Consider the following 16,376-nt stretch of genomic DNA (forward strand, 5'->3'; position numbering starts at 1 on the left):
ATAACGAGCAGCGGCAGGGGGGGGGAGAGGAATCACATGCAGGTGGAGTGGAGGAGATGGCAGCTGTGTGTGTGGCGGAGGGACAGGACAACAGGACTCGTTTGTCCAAACGTGTGCGTCAAACAATGGGCGGGGACGTGTTCCCGGGCTTCCTGTTAGAGAGATGACATGAATGGACGCAGCAGCACCCCCCCCCCTCTCTTTGTGGGGAAGCAGGGAAGGCCGGGGTGCAGTATTGGCGGCGTCCGAGGGGCGATGAGTCACGGTGTCTTTAATGAAAGCGCCCGCGGCATCTGTGTGGAGTCTGGACTGGCAGCATCAGCACATTGTTATCTGGGCTCAGAGGCCACGTGTGGCACCGGAGCCCATTACAGGCACCTGGCGGAGCACGGAGACAAAGGAAATGGAGGGAGGAGGAAGAGGAGGAGGAGGAGGAGGAAGAGGAGGAGGAAGTGGTGGAGCTCATTAGCACTCAGGGCGGGTATTAGAGGCCAGCCCTCGTGGTTTGATTCCCGGGTAGAATGAAGGTGTGAGGAGGAAAGTGGAGGCTGGGTAAAATAATAACTCTTAATTAAACCTGTACATGATACGAGGCTCCTCACCTCCCAGGTCAGGATTTCATATTCATATTTAAATATGAAAATAAAAAGAAGTAGAAGTCTGTTTTCCTGGAAGCAGAGAAAGGGAATCAGATCCGTGTACTTCCTTTGAAGAAGGACAAGTGTACGAGATAAAAAGGCCACAGATGTGGTAAAGAGACAGAATAGCTGCTCTCTCCTGTTTGGCCTCAGCACAAGGCCACCGTCACTATTCACATTAATTTTTCATCTCATTTCTTTTGGTGGATAAATGAGCAGTAAATCAGGGATGTTGTAACAGTGCCCCCTGGTGGGTTCGTTGAGTATCAAGACAGGAGCTGGGGTCTCAATTTCTTTTTTGTTCGGATGTTACATCATCATCATCATTTGATGTTTTATTATATCTTGGTTTTTACTCTTTTCTCAGGTGTAACATTTTAAGTTTTGTATTTTTGCTTTAATGTTTTTTTTTATTTTTAACTTGTAAAGCATCTTGTAAATGTGGCTTTTGGATTTTAACTTTAGTTTTTTATTGCTTTATCTTATTGTTTTTATTATTATGTTGCTTTTAACTGCTTCATTTGATCCATCGTCTCATTCACTGTTTAAATTTGTAATTGCACTGCATGAATTTTCAGTTTTTATTTCTGTGAAATACTTTTTAAAGGTGCTATAACTAAAGTATATTATTAATTATTATTTTTATGATTAATGTTATTTACATCTTTACTTATTTTGCAATTACCATTTTTATTTGAGATAGAGGGGTCGGGAATATATAAAAGACGAGTATATATGCTCTATTTGTGCATCTCTCTCTTTTTATATATATATATACACACACACACATACACTATTTTCATAATATTTTCATACATCCCCTTTGTCTTTTTCATTTAAATGCTTTTAGTGTGTAGATAATATGTATTTGTTCTCAACTGTTTCTTGTGTATATGTTAATTACAATGAAAAGAGAATAAAAAGAAAAGTCTCTTATCAGAAAAGTGCCAGGTTATGTAATAAAAACATATTTCCTGCAGGAACAGGACGTCGCCATCGTCAAAACACGAGCCGTTCTCCACGCTTCCTCCTGCGCTGATCGCCGCTGGACAATGGCGTCCGCTACCAGGAGGCCTGGCTGTTCTGAAAAGCTTCTGTTGAGCTGCACTCCACAACAGCAACAAGCAAAGCGTTCGAGTGCCAAACTCCACACAAAGCATGTTGGTTTAATGTCAGCTGACGTGAAGTAATTAGCCAAAAGGCTGCTGGCGGCCCTGATGACTCGTGTGAGGCCGGTTTCCAGGATAACGAGCCTCACACTGCGAGCACACAACACACCAATTACATTTTTTTTAAGGAATTCCCTCGAACGGGTAACAGCCACCCACCGACTCCGTCCCCACACAAACACTTTACAAATCCAAACCTCTGCCTGTGCACCGAGCTGAGGGCCGCGCTTTCTTCCGGGGGCCTTTTCTTTGCTACCTGCCACAAACACGCCTCGCAGCTGCTATTTTGGCGTCGGTCACCTGTTGACCTGACAGACAAGTGTGCACATGTCAGCTGCAGGTGGAGACTCTCAGCGGGGAGCGAGGCTGCGGGCGCTGGCTCGCTCAGTCGGAGCCCAGGATAACACAGCGCTGAGGGACTGCAGGTAAGGGGGCTTCTCGTTTCACCCTTCGCACGCTGCTCTTTCATTTTGTCTTTATTTCACATCTCTGATCTGCACTTTAGTGATTAGAAGTGAGCATCATGAGCCGCTTGATGCTTCTCAGTAGCTTGTGTTTGACACAGGGAGCAGGTTTGACAGTGAGTGTAGAATGAGGCTGCTGCAGATCTGCTCTGTCACTGGTGTAACAGCTGCTGGTTCCTGAAAACAGTCCCTTCCTGCTCTCTCCTCAGATGCAGCTGGTTCCCTGAGGTTTCGTGAGACACAGGTAAAACACATCTGCTGAATGTTTTGACTTTACATCTGGAAAAACTTTAAAACAAGCAGAATTATGACTTTTAATCTCTTTCGAAGGTCCGTTTTCTGAAGGAACCATCGGCTTTTTTCAGGTTTCACACATTTCTCCCCTGGTCCTGCCTCTGTGAGCAGACACATTCAGGCTTCACCCTGGAGGTTTCTCCTCAAAAGATGTACGGCCTGTACTTAGAAGCAGTGAACGATTACATCAACGAATCCTACGGGGAGGATGTGTGGAGGCTGATCGAGAACCGAGCGGAGATCCCGCACCTCAAGTTCGTCAGACATCAGATGTACAAGTAGGTGCTTCTTTTGTTCCTGGTGAGGATCTGTAACACGAGCTGGTTTTCAGGGATCGAACAGCAGCAGGTTTGTATTTTCTGACAAAGTAGAACTGTGATACTGAAGAGATGCAATAAAACAGACATTCAGCCGAGGATAAAATCGAATGCATCGTGTTGGAAGCTGAAGATGTTGCTTGAAATGTGCAGTGAAGAAATATTTAAGCCTTTTTTAGAGAAATATGTAATAAGGAATCTAACATTCTAACCTGGGGCAGAAATGATAAGTGTTAATTTAGCGAAATATAGTGAAATAGACTTTTACATTGACGCCAATATTCTGATATGAACTAGATTAAGATATAAACAGTATTTTCACCTTAACCTGAGTAAGGTCAAATTTAGAATAAGCAATAAGTACATTTACCAATAACAACACAATAATTCAAATATGGTATTTACATGAGTTTCCAGTAGAATATTCAACCTTTAATAGTTTAATCCTGGACGCTGTTACGTTCTGTTTTAAGTGTTTTATCTCTAATAGCTCCTCGTTATTTTTCCATCTTGTTTGCACTGGAACACGGGTCATGTGACGTCACCAGCTGTTGTATGTCGATGTCTCTAACCCCATTAAGACTTTATAATGGGATGAACACGTTTGCAAATCATATTGGTTTTCATTTTCTGTGGGCAAGCTGGTGTAGCCCTTAAGGCTGGTGAATTATTTTCTATATTGATTTAATGTGTTGAATATTTTCTCAAATTTCTAAATGAAAACTTGTTAAAACTGATAAATATTTTGTCGATAAACTCGCAGTTCAGTCGACTCACGTCTCAGAAAGAGAAACTAACTAAATCAGTAAGAAGTCTTCTTTCCTTTCCCAGTGACAACCTGATCCTCCGACTGGCGAAGGCCGCCGGCGAGGTTCTGGGAAAGACCCACGATGAGCTGATGTACGCCTTCGGGGTCTACATGGTGAAGAGGATCGGAAACTACGGATACGAGCGGATCCTGAAGGTGATCCACTGACCCCCATGTTAGTGATTCAGTGCAGACCCAGCTCACCTGTGCTGAAGAAAGAAAAAATCCCTCTGGCACATGGGAAGTTTCATATTTCTGAATAAATTAAATAAGGAACGGTTCAGTGGTTCTAAATATATATCTGACCGGAAACTGAAAAAAGCGTCACCTTTGAAATGCCCTCAGGGTAAATAAAGGTTTCATGTGTTCACTCAACATAAAACATGAACAGAAACTGTTTCCCTGCACATGAAGCAACCGTCCTTATGTTTATTTGAGAGGCGCATAGAAACACAGGAAATGCAAAACACCAGATATATTCAGATTTCATAGTATCATGAAATATTATTTTAAAAAACGTCCCCGTCCGCCATCTTTTCCAGGTGTTGGGCCGAAATGTGCGCGACTTCATCAACGAGCTGGACAACCTGCACGAGTACTTTCGCTTCTCCTTCCCCAAAGTGCAGCCGCCGAGCTTCTGCGTGGAGGAGGAGTGCGAGACGAGCCTCACGCTTCACTACCGCAGCACCCGCAAAGGTTTCACCCAGTTCGTCAAAGGTAAGAGGACGAACCACGAAGGAGACAGGGTTCGATCCCCTCGCTGCCTGCGCGTGTGTGGGTCTCTGCCCGTTGCATGCTGGGATACGCCGCAGCCTCGTGTGACCCTGGACTGTGATTAAGTTTGTAAAAACACAACAGACTAATTACTGAGTGTTTCTGCCCGTTTTGCTTCATTAACTACAAATCAGAAGAACTTTACTTTATATCACGAAACTTTTTCCGACACACGCTGCAGCTTTTCACGTGTTTCACAAAGTTTTTCTTTCGCTTCCAGGCAACTGGAGGTGAAAGTTTCCACAGACAATGAACAGTAATAACATGTTTTAATTATAAAGCACATGTCTTGTATTTTATCATTATTAATGCACTGTGCACTCTCTGCTGCTTCGCTGGGAAATTAAACATTATGTTCACTGTGGTGAACAATTGAACAAATATCTAGTCTGTGCAAATCAATGTAGATACTGTAGTTCAAACTACATACTGTAGAACTAGATACTGTAGAACTATAGTGTATCTACATTCTAAAAGAAAGGTTTGATGCAGAGAAGTTGTTCACGAGGACGAAGCAGTCGAGTGTAATCGACAAAGTCACAAAGCAGTGATTCTACTTCCCGCTGCAGTTTCCTCTGAATTCCTGATAAGTGCAGTCGACCTCCACAGATCCGTGACCAGTGTGTTGTTATCGCCCCCTGCAGGGCAGCTCTCTCAGGTGGGACGACAGTTCTACAACACAGACATCGAGGTGGAGATCCTGTCCAAAGAGGAGACGGAGAAAATGACGTATGTGGTACGTACTCAGCTCACATGGCCGTCGAGCTCTTTGGTGTCCGACCTCGTCTCTGTGGAATCTAGTCCATCGCCCTCAACGAGACTCCAGGCACAGTTCTCGTTTGCACTCGAACAACGAGTGTTTATTGGAGGCAGATAAGTGGTTATTGGTCTGAGACTCTGGGTAAACTCAGAATTTACAGCAGGAGCAAATATGAAATGTGGAATCTAGACCGTCACGTTCACCGCCACAAGCATGAGTGAGAAAAGATGCGTAAATACAGACGTGATCCATATTTTACTATAAGATTATACTAATAATAATACGTTATAATAATAAGTTAGTAATACTAAGTGTCGCAAAATGATGATTGGTATCCGCCCTCCATATAATCCACATTGGTCGGGCTCTGCTAACGTCTGTGTCTCTTCTCTCACTCATCAGGAACCTGGTGATTTCTCACTTCACAGCTTGTAGAGAAATTTATGCAAACAAGCCTCAGAGGTCGAAACTTAAAATTCCTTCAAACAGAATGTCAGGAGCTCCTGGACGTGATGAATGAAACTAACATTCACAGTCGTGTCTCCGCCTCGTGGGCACGTTGCTGCTGCTGCTGCTGCCATATTTTATTTATTGATTAATGCGTTGATTATCTTTCAAAAGTTATAAAACAAAACTTCTCTCTGCAGTTTAACATCTTACATTCACACCAGCTGAGTATATTTCAGATTCTGTGAACGCTTCCGTCTTCGTGCAGGTTTACAAGATGAACTTCGACAACGCGGCCTTCAAGCACCGCATGCCGCAGCAGAAGACGGCGCCGAGCTACGAGAAGCTGCCGATGAAGCGCGGCATCTTCTTCGACATGTTCCCCTTCAGCGTCATCTTCCGCCGCGACATGACCATGTACCGCGTCGGCGACGGCCTCAAGGAAGTGTTCTCCGACCTCCAGGGCAAGAAGGTGGACGAGGAGTTCGCGCTGGTCAGACCGATGCTGGAGTTCAGCTGGGACAACGTGAGTGAAGAGAGAATCGTAACTCTGCGAACTTCTCACTACAGATAAACAAACTTCTATATCCACAATGATCCTCCTCCTCCTCCTCCTCCTCCTCCCCGTTTTCAGATCTACACTCACCTGAACAACGTGTTCGAGCTGATGTCTAAAGCCGTGGTGGAGAGCAAGCAGAAGGTCAACATCCCCAAACTGAACAAGGAGGAGCCGGAGGAGAAGGAGGAGAGCGAGAAGGCAAAGAGGGAAGAAGAGAGAGGTACCACTCTTTTAACTTTTCATCTTCTCACCTGGTTCGGTCACTTAAGCTGCAGAGACAAGAACAAAGTTTCCAGGGTCGTGTCGACGGCGAGAAGATAGTCAGGAAAGCCCAAATCTTTACTGAGAGGACGAGGAGGAGCTGCAGGAGGCGCTATAGAGTCTGAACATGTTTTTTAAAAGTATTTATTAATACTATTATATGTATTTATAAATATTTTTAGCTCCACAAAGTCCATTCTGTCCTATTTTATTTTATAATAAACAAGTTTATTTAAAACGTGTTGGAAACATATTTCAAAAGAGGATTTGACAAATAAATATTCTTATTTCAATGTTACATGTAATTTATTTGTATTTTGATGCTAAATTAAAAACATAGCTGTATAATCTGTCTGCTGTTGGCGACACTTTGAGGTTTTGATTCACACACTTGTGCTCCTGCTGAACTCACAGCCTGGTTCATGTGGATTTCCCTCCTCTTCCTCACTGCTCCTCTTCTTCCTCCATCAGAGCCAAAGTCAGTGGAGGAGATGAAGGACACGGAACAGGAGTACAGCAGCAATGCCACCCAGTACAACAGCAACGCCAACTCTGGAATGGAGGATATTGAGCTGCTGGCTTTCCAGACCATCACCGGTCAGAACCCGTTACACCTCCACCTTGTTAGCGGTAGTTCCTGCGGCGCCTGCATTCGTGTCGTGCATCCACGTGCACCAACCTCAGTCTGCCTGTGGGCTTTTAAGTCAGAATGTAGAAAAAACATGTTTTAATTAAGTGTTTGGAGAGTTTACACAACACGCTGGCAAAGCAAATAAAAAGGATCCGGTGTGAGCGACACATGAATAATTTAAAATGTGCACGTGAATCATAAAAAACATCTGTACGGGCTAAAAAGCTGCGTGAGGTGCTTACGAGAGCAGTTTGACGAAAGTGAAACATTTGACAAATTCACAGAAGAAGCTGCTATATTCAGAGCGGAGTGTTAAATGATGTGAATTGGTTCATAAGTGATGATGTCAGCAACTCCTGTACCGACACTTTCCGAGTTGTACTCGAGGCGGCGTTCCCATCAAGTCTTCTGACACCACGTGAAAGTACGATAAGACGACCAGCGTCCTGTTGAACTGTTCCTAGAGCTGAAACACTTCTAAATCTACTTCAGCTTCCTGATCACATGGTTTTCACTAGTTTCCTCCACGATATCCTCAGGAAAGTGCAGTGAGACCATCTTCGAGGACGTGAGGGAGCCTCCTAAGAAACCTCTGCATCTGAAGGGCCAGATGAAATACGTCCCCCAGTGGGACTCGCTCATCTTCCTGGGGACGCCGATGTAAGAGAACTGGTTTCACTGTGTTTTCATCATAGACTCTTAAGAAAGACGGACGACATGACGGCTCCAAATGACGAATGAACTTTGCAGAATAGGAGACAAAAGAAAAGAAGTATTTCTGCCATTATTAGCTGCAGTTACTTGTTGATCCTGTAGGTGGTGCTGCTGCCACTGTCTCCTCTGACTCTGAAGGTCGGGTCCATCCCTGTTATGATAAACTTTCACCTTCAGATGGCTCCAGTATTTTTGTCTAGTTTAAAATCGAGAAAAACATTAGTGGGAAACGCAGTTTGGATGTTTTACAGCCTGTAATATTTTTAAATATTATTTATTTGATCATTTAGTATTTTAAAAAAGGCAGCAGAACAAACAAACATCTTTATAATTTATCCTTTTTGTCTTTTCGATAACTATTCAATACTAAATATGTTAAATTGTATGTTTTTAATCATTGAAATCAAGAGATTACTGCCTGAAGTTTTATAATAATAATTAATCCGCATACTCTTGTTTTGTCTTAATTTTACATAATAATAAGGTATAATATAATATTCAAGGTTATATTTATAGGCACTATATAAACACACACACATATATGTAAAATATGAGTAATAATAATGAGACGGATCAAAGATGTACTACAGAATGAATATTGAAATGTGGATACTAAGTGAAACCTTGACTTGTCTCCTCCCTGTTCCTGCAGCATCGAGACGGTGGAGGACATGATTAAAATGGGAGTCTACGTGAACGACCTGAACCTGCACGATTCCAGCAGAGAGCTGATTCTGGCCGGGACGCAGCAGTCGGCCGAGCTGCAGCTGGCTCTCGATCAGGTGATGGAGAAATAAAACGAAACCCCCCTGAATCCTTTGTGTCCAGATACAGAGAATCAGTGCAGCCTCAACAGGAGGATTCGTTGTTTTCATGTGTTACACGTGAATGTAAGAGGAGCCGGTTGTGTCCATGCGGCCGTGGAGCAGGTGAGCCCAGGTGAACACTCTGCCCCCTGTATTGATTTCACCCATTTAAATCCACTTCAGTCGTGCAGCAGGGATGTGGATTAGAAGGATTAAAAGCAGACAGAGAGGGGATTTCAGTTTTCATGGAGGTGAGACTGTAACTGTAGACTCCTCTGTCCCCAATTCTAATCCTCCAGGAGCAACAGAAATACGCTCAGCTGATGGAAATCATCAAGAAGCTGGACGAGGAGAAGAAGAGAGGCGACTCTCTGCTGTACGCCATGATCCCCAAAGCTGTGGCCGACCGCCTCCGGAAGGGGATCACGGCTCTGGAGACGTGTCAGGTACGAGACCGGGGAGAGACCAGCCAACGTTAAGATATCACAGAAACAATAAACTGATTTTTTCATGCTGAGATCACTTTGCTCACAGGAAGAGGACGTGTGTTGCATCTCAGGAACTTTTTAAATATATGCCACGGCCCAACAGTCCCTTTAAATTCAATCAAGCTGCAACAGATTTCACACACTCGTAGATATCAGTCCTCTAAATGTATGAGAAATTGGCGAAAAGGCCGTTAATAAATTATGAATTATTATCGTTTATCAGTCCATCACATGTGCCTGATTTTTCTCCATCAAGAGAAATGTCTGAAACACATTATTTCGCAATGTTTAATGACAGTGAAAGTAAATTTCTGGTTCCACCTGTTTAATCGAATCCGTTCCAACATGAATCAGCTTCTTCTTTGGCCCGAATATCACATCCATCAAGTTTCAATAAAATTCGCTTTGTAGTTTTTGCGCTGGGTCCAGATTTTTTTATTTGGATCTGCACCAAATTGCACAAACTAATCGAGATCCAAAAATAAATCATGGAACTCGTCCCTGATTCAATAAGTTCTTTCTTGGCGCATGTTCCTTCTTTCCACAAAGTTTTTGGGAAGTTCAGTAGTTTTTATGTAATTCTGCTGACTGACCAGCAGACGGGGTGAAAACATAACCTCTATGGTGGAGATAATTCATTACATGAGTAGAAACTGTCGCACTATTAATATCACAGGGAAACACTAAAACATAACAAACATCTAATTGTGTGTGTGTGTGTGTGTGTGTGTGTGTGTGTGTGTTCCAGGTGTTCCCAGATGTGACCATCCTGTTCAGCGACGTGGTCAAGTTTAACGAGATCTGCATCCACATCACGCCCATGCAGGTGGTGGACATGCTCAACGAGATCTACATCGTCTTCGACACGCTGAGCGAGAAGCACAACGTCTACAAGGTGCACACACACACACACACACACACACACACACACACACACAACACACCACCCCACACACACACACACACACACCTGTATCTGCACAAGAAGAATACTTTTATAAAACCCTGTTGTGGAGGAATAAGTTGTCCAGCGAACCTTCGTCTCTGTTTCCAGGTGGAGACGATCCGTGACGCCTACATGGTTGTGGCCGGCGTGCCCAACAAGACGACCTTCCACGCACACCACACCTGTGACATGGCCCTGGACATGCTGAGCTCCATCGACCACCTGAAAGACCCGTCCACCGGGGACAACATCCAGATCAGAGTCGGTGAGCAGCTCAGACCTGATGAGGCCTGAATCCTGGTCTCATTGAATTCTCCTCTGAATACAGGACAAGATCCAATTTCTCTCTGTTGTCGCTATTGTTTCCTTATGACAGTAGCAATACAACCTGGGTTCTTCAGTTCCTGATGAAACCCTCCTCTGTTTGCCCCCCCTCTCAGGTATTCACTCAGGGATGGTGGTGGCCGGCGTCGTGGGCCTGAAGATGCCTCGCTACTGTCTGTTCGGCGACACAGTGAACACGGCCTCGCGGATGGAGAGCAACGGAGTGGTGACTGCACTCAGATATTTAACGAGCCGCTGCACATTGGAATGCGCTAAGCAACCCGCGGCGACCGAATAAATAACTGCAATAACATTCACGATTTCCCTCCGTCACAGTCATTACTGCAGAAAAACATTTCCTGTCTAATGACGCCCCCGTGCATGTTGCTTTTAAGTTAATGCAACAGGCTAATCGCCTAATTTGCTTTCCATTACTTACAGTAATAGGAGGCGATGTCATGTGTGGGGGATCTGTGCTATGGACAGAGAATACATTAGAGAGGAAGGTGGTTCGTGCAGGTTGGATTCCACTGAGCTCGATGTTTTTAACTTTAACAGGGCATGCAGATCCACATCAGTCAAACCACCAAGGATCACCTGGAGCACGAGCCCTACATCATCGAGGAGAGGGGGAAAATATTTGTAAAGGTGAGGAGGCCGTTGACAAATAACATTTATTGATTTCTCTCATTTATTGCGCTCGCTGCTGATCTGTTGTTCACACCTGGAGCGCGTCAACCAAACATCAGCGTGATAAGAACGACCTAAAACGACAGAAATCATCTTTGGAAATATGTATTTGACGTGTACTTTGGCTCATGTCCCACCTGCTGACGTGGAGGAGGTGGGGTTTGTGACCTATACTGCAGCCAGCCACCAGGAGGCGATCTAGCCGTCATGTCACCTATGTTTATCTTCAGCCTAATCAGAGACGCGTATTACTAAAGCTATGCATATTTGAGAAGATGTTAAACTGGTCTTCCGGGTTCAGGGTAAAGGCTACATGAAGACCTACTGGCTGAAAGGAAAGAAGGATCTCTCGTTCAAGTCCCCGGCGGAGCTGCGCTACAGCGGCGAGCAGAAAGACTCGGAGGAGAAGAGCTCTAATGGGTGAGTAGACCGAGGAACAGTCTGAAGACCACGTCTGATCTGTGTCCGTCCACTAAGCGTTTGAGACTTATTTCAACAATACAAATTAAATAAACAACATGATACGACTACAATAGGACTAAGAGTGTTTAACCTCCACAAAGGCCCAACACTAGGAAACCACATTTCATTTCCTTTGGATCTGCACCAAATTACAAACTCTCAGAAATATCATGATATGACTCTTTTCATCAAGATCCATTATTCCAGAATCCTTTCACCAAGTTTTTGTGTTACTCTGTAACCCCGACAAACAATCAAACAAAACAGCCGACCAACAAAAAGACAAGGGTGTAAACATAACCTCCACTAGTTCACATTGTTTCTTCAAAAGAATGATTAATATATTTATTCAAAAAGACCCAAAGGAGAGGAAACGCACACCGGTATTGAGCAAATTACACTTTCAGATATGTATTTTTATTTTATTGTGATTAAAAACAGCACATTTTAGCCATAATTCGTAGAGGAGAGGAAACATATTAATCAAATTTAAGAGAAATCCATGCAAATGTTAGTGATGTGAGATTTATCATAGCATCAGTTGCAGCAGGTTCATTTAAAGCACCATAGGAAACATTATCTGGGATCCTAACTCTCTGACATCATTATTCTTTGCTCACTCCCGGTTTAAGATGTTTACACCTATAATCCGTGAGGCCATATTTAAAAATGCAAGATTTTAGGCAGCGTGATAACAGGTGAACTGTGTCTGAATGTTTTCTTTATGTCTTATGTGAATCAAACCAATGTGTAATTGCACCAGCTCCGCAAGCCCCAATACCAAACGCATGGCGTCCAACCTCAACATCGCCAAAAGCGACGAGCAGGCCGAGGGCAAGCCGAGCCCCAGCGACCTGCCCCTGGACACCCTGCCCCTGCCCGAGGCCGCCACCGAGCCCCGCAGCATCTCGGCCGAGCCGCAGGACAAAGAGAAAGCCAAAAAGACTAAGATCAGCAAGGTGTCCCGGCTGGAGGTCCCGCAGGCAATCGCAATAGTGGAGGATTTGCTGCCCGTGGACGGGCCGGAGAACCCGGGTCCTTTCCTCAACATCAAGAGACACAGCTTCAGGCAGCAGTACGCCAAGCTGCCCACCAACCTGCCCATGCGCAGCGCCTCCTGCTCCGTCCTGTGAGAGCGAGGTCGCGGTGGGAGGACGAGACAGCGCCATCATGTGACGAGGGTGTGAAGTTTAATCAGGGGGCCACACAGACGGCTGCAGACGATCTGTATTTTCACGTCATGTCCGAGGGCTGTGACAGATTTTTGGCTTGTTATTACATCCAGAGTCGAACTAAAGTTTCCTGGCAACTTAAACTAAACACCAACGCTAACTTTTAAACATTTCCCACTAAAGTTCAGCTGCACAGTTCAGGTTTTAGCTGAAGAAAAACCCTCTACTCTGATATCAAATGGATAAAAGCTGCATGTTATTTTTGATAAGCATCCATGTCACTGGTTTTACTGCTACAGGAAAAAACACTCAAACCTGTAATGACAACAGATGACAGGATGTTTAGGAGAATGAAACTAAACCCATTATCTAACACATAATCTGACCAAGCCTCCACATTACGGAAGCTTCATTTCATTCGCTGAGATGAGACGTGATAGGTTGTATTTTATAGAAAGTAGACGAATCGTCAGCGTAGATGTTTCACAACATTGTCTTCATGAGTTCGAGCCTCTGATTGTAACCGACTGCATTTCTTTCACTGCATGACAGTGTGTCTATTTATATAAAACTGTATGTACAGCCACTACAAATGTTTTTGTATTTTTGTAATTAGATCATGACAAGAGACACTTGACGCAGCAGGTGTGACCAGAAAAATCAGTATAATTACACTTGAGCACATTCCTCCAGCAGGGCGGAGCAATCCTTCACATGGTTTCCTCGTTCTTATTAAAGAAATATAAAAGAAATAATCTGCGTACACGCCCACATGTTATTGCTTCTTCCCCTTTTGGTTCATGGTCCATCGAATCAAAGTTTCGTGGAAAATCTGTTACGTGATTTTTACGTAATTCTGATGACAAGCAAACAAACGGCTTTGAAAACACAACCTCCTTTGCAGAAGGAAATATTTTTTAATGACACTGAGTACAAAGTATAATTCCACCAAGGTCGACCGATCCTACACGTGAATTCCACACAGAGGCAAACAAACCAATTAGAAGGGCAATTAGAGAGCACAGTCCTCAACCACGCTCTATGTTGCTTTGTTTAATAAAGTGAAAAACTATTTCCAGAACTGCTCCAAATTTGAATGAGTTCCTCGTTGGGTCAGGCCCCGACCACTTGACAAAATGTAATGGAAACCAGTTCAGTAGTTTTTATATTATCGTGTTCACAAACACACAAACGAAGGCAGATGAATGTAGAAGGGCTCATGGCCACTCTCACCATGTTGTATAGACGTAGATGTACAGAGATCAGATAATTTCAAGATCATCAAGATCTTTATTATTCGTAATTATTTGTTGAGAAACAACATTGTCCAACCCAAAGGTTACTGGGTGCTCCCTTGGCCCCGCCCCCACCTTACAACCAAGTTTCAATCAAATGGGTTCTGTAGTTTTTGCTTTAATCTGTTCACAATCAAACGGACGACTGAGAAAACAAAAGAAATGAAGGAAAAGCTTCACAGTGTTCGACTGTGAGAGGACGTGAGTGAAGTCAGAAGAACCAAAAGCTCAGGAATAAATAAATTGGTTAATAAATCAGCGCCTGTGAACAACAAGTGGGTTAATCTCCGGATCCCTGAGTCTCCTCACGTCTGAAAACACAAAGTGACATGGAAGCGTTTTACATCTGACGCCACGGGGGGAACTAAATTAATCTCCGTTAGCCGCAGACTGATCAAATTAAATCTCCCGGCCTCCGTCGAACCAGCATCTGTTGATCTCAATCTGCGTTCACCATCGATCTCACCGGGCTGCGAGAGGAGCGACGCCACGAGCACAGAGAGCACCTGAGCTCGCCAGATCCTCCGTGTGCTAAGACGCCAAATCTCCAGCCACGTTTCCCTGACCTCAGCGGTTATGAGGTCGCTTATTCCGGTCTTAGTCATCTGGTGATAACACACTGCCATTATGTGTGTGTGTGTGTGTGTGTGTGTGTGTGTGTGTGTGAGGTCAGAGGCTGGAAGGTCTGAGTGATCTCTTAATGAAAGATAAGTGACATAATTGAAGTTGCTCTTATTATCTCATGACCCAAAGAGGTAAATGCGTAGCTGTGTACAGTGTGAAGGTGAGATCTCCTTCACCAACACACACACACACACGCCCACACACACACCCGCACACACACGCCCACACACACACACCGAGCGCTCTAACACACAAACACATGCAGGCGTGCACACACTCAAACACACATTCAGCCCTCGCTGATGTTTCCTTGTGCGATGTCATTACACGATAAAGAGGAAGCCATCAGGAAACCGCTTAAGCACTACTTCCTGTCTGTTGCCACGGTGACAGACCTCTCTCTGCAGTTGCAATTTCTACCGGGACTTTAGCTTCTTGCAGGAGGAGGAGGAGGAGGAGAGAAGACAAAGAGGCAGGTGTGTCTTTCCGTCTCGTGGGTTCGATGTCCTGACACACCTCTGAGTCCAGCTGGGCCTCGGCGTGACCTCCGACCCCACATCTGACAACGATCAGCGTTCGCGAGCGTCCATTGGTCAGGACTGTTGGTTTTTTTGGACTGGCCGCCCTCAGCAGCACAGCTGGTTGCCATTCAGATAAACCTACACATAAACACACGGCTCTGGAATCGGTCACTTCCCGATTCTGAATGAATCACTGAACTCATGCTCGCGTGAGTGTTTTGTTGTCGTGATGTTGGTTTTACCCTCAGTTGTGTTTATTTTTCACTCAGACGTTCGCAGGGTTGAAGTTTTATGGCAAACAGCTCAAACAAAGCTTAATTCACAAGACTGATATCAACCTTCAGATTTATAAGCTTTTACTGCGACTTCAATCAAACTCACCACTTCTAAAAAAAGGGGAATTACTTTATGATGTGTACTTTTCACCATGATGAATAAGTTATCAGGGACAAAGTGCACTAATATCTCTGTAATGTCAACGTGCACGATTTGGCTAAAGCACAACAGTCCCTTAAAATCTGCACCAAATCCGTCATGTGCATTAGGACATAGAAATAAAACTATTGCAGATGCATATAAACTATTAATTAAGTTATTCCACCTACGTATTGATGGTAGTTGCATGTTTCTAGTTCTATTTGTTACCGCACAGCAGCTGCAACAAACCCTATTTCCCTATGAAACCACAGTTACAGATCCGGACCTTTAATTAGATCTACACCGAGTTTCACAAACTCGTAGATATCAGATCCCTGAACATCACTGAAGATCCAATTATTCTCTGAGAAATTGAAGAAAATATATTGAAAAATGTCCAGTTTGAAAAATCTGTGCCAAAACGTAGCGAGGTCTTCGGTGGCCGACGTCCCGTCCTGCCGCCAAGTTTCACAGAAAATCTGTTTAGAAAATGACCTCCTTGGCGTTGGAACAAAAAATAAAGTCGATGAGGATGATTGATGTGAAGTTTAATTTCCTTACAAACATGATTTTAAAAAACCTAAAGTGACAAGAAGAGGTCAAGCAAAACCCGAAAACTTCAGGATCATAAACGGTAGTGACATATCAATGCACACACACTCGACCAATCACGAGTCAGTGTCAACGGCTAACATGGAGGAGGCAGGTTTATGATGGGATAGTTACAGTCTATGATTGAGTGTTAAAAACAAACCAATAAAGGATTGAATTGAATGAAGTGAAGGTTCACGTACA

General features: G+C 44.0%; 1 protein-coding gene across 1 annotated transcript; it reads left to right on the top strand.

The window, feature by feature from the left end:
* The first annotated feature begins 1,694 nt into the window (after positions 1-1,694).
* Positions 1,695-13,310, top strand: LOC118113666 (soluble guanylate cyclase 88E). The gene is made up of 18 exons (XM_035163594.2): positions 1,695-2,232; positions 2,481-2,515; positions 2,602-2,843; positions 3,714-3,846; positions 4,233-4,407; positions 5,109-5,200; positions 5,940-6,197; positions 6,306-6,450; positions 6,963-7,088; positions 7,662-7,782; positions 8,489-8,618; positions 8,942-9,088; positions 9,879-10,025; positions 10,185-10,341; positions 10,517-10,626; positions 10,959-11,048; positions 11,392-11,510; positions 12,316-13,310. Exons 3-18 carry the CDS (start codon positions 2,716-2,718, stop codon positions 12,683-12,685), a joined length of 2,448 nt encoding a protein of 815 aa, XP_035019485.1. The 5' UTR covers positions 1,695-2,232; positions 2,481-2,515; positions 2,602-2,715; the 3' UTR covers positions 12,686-13,310.
* Positions 13,311-16,376: the final 3,066 nt, after the last annotated feature.

The sequence above is a fragment of the Hippoglossus stenolepis genome, chromosome 8 (assembly GCF_022539355.2).
Source record: "Hippoglossus stenolepis isolate QCI-W04-F060 chromosome 8, HSTE1.2, whole genome shotgun sequence".
NCBI lineage: Eukaryota > Metazoa > Chordata > Actinopteri > Pleuronectiformes > Pleuronectidae > Hippoglossus > Hippoglossus stenolepis.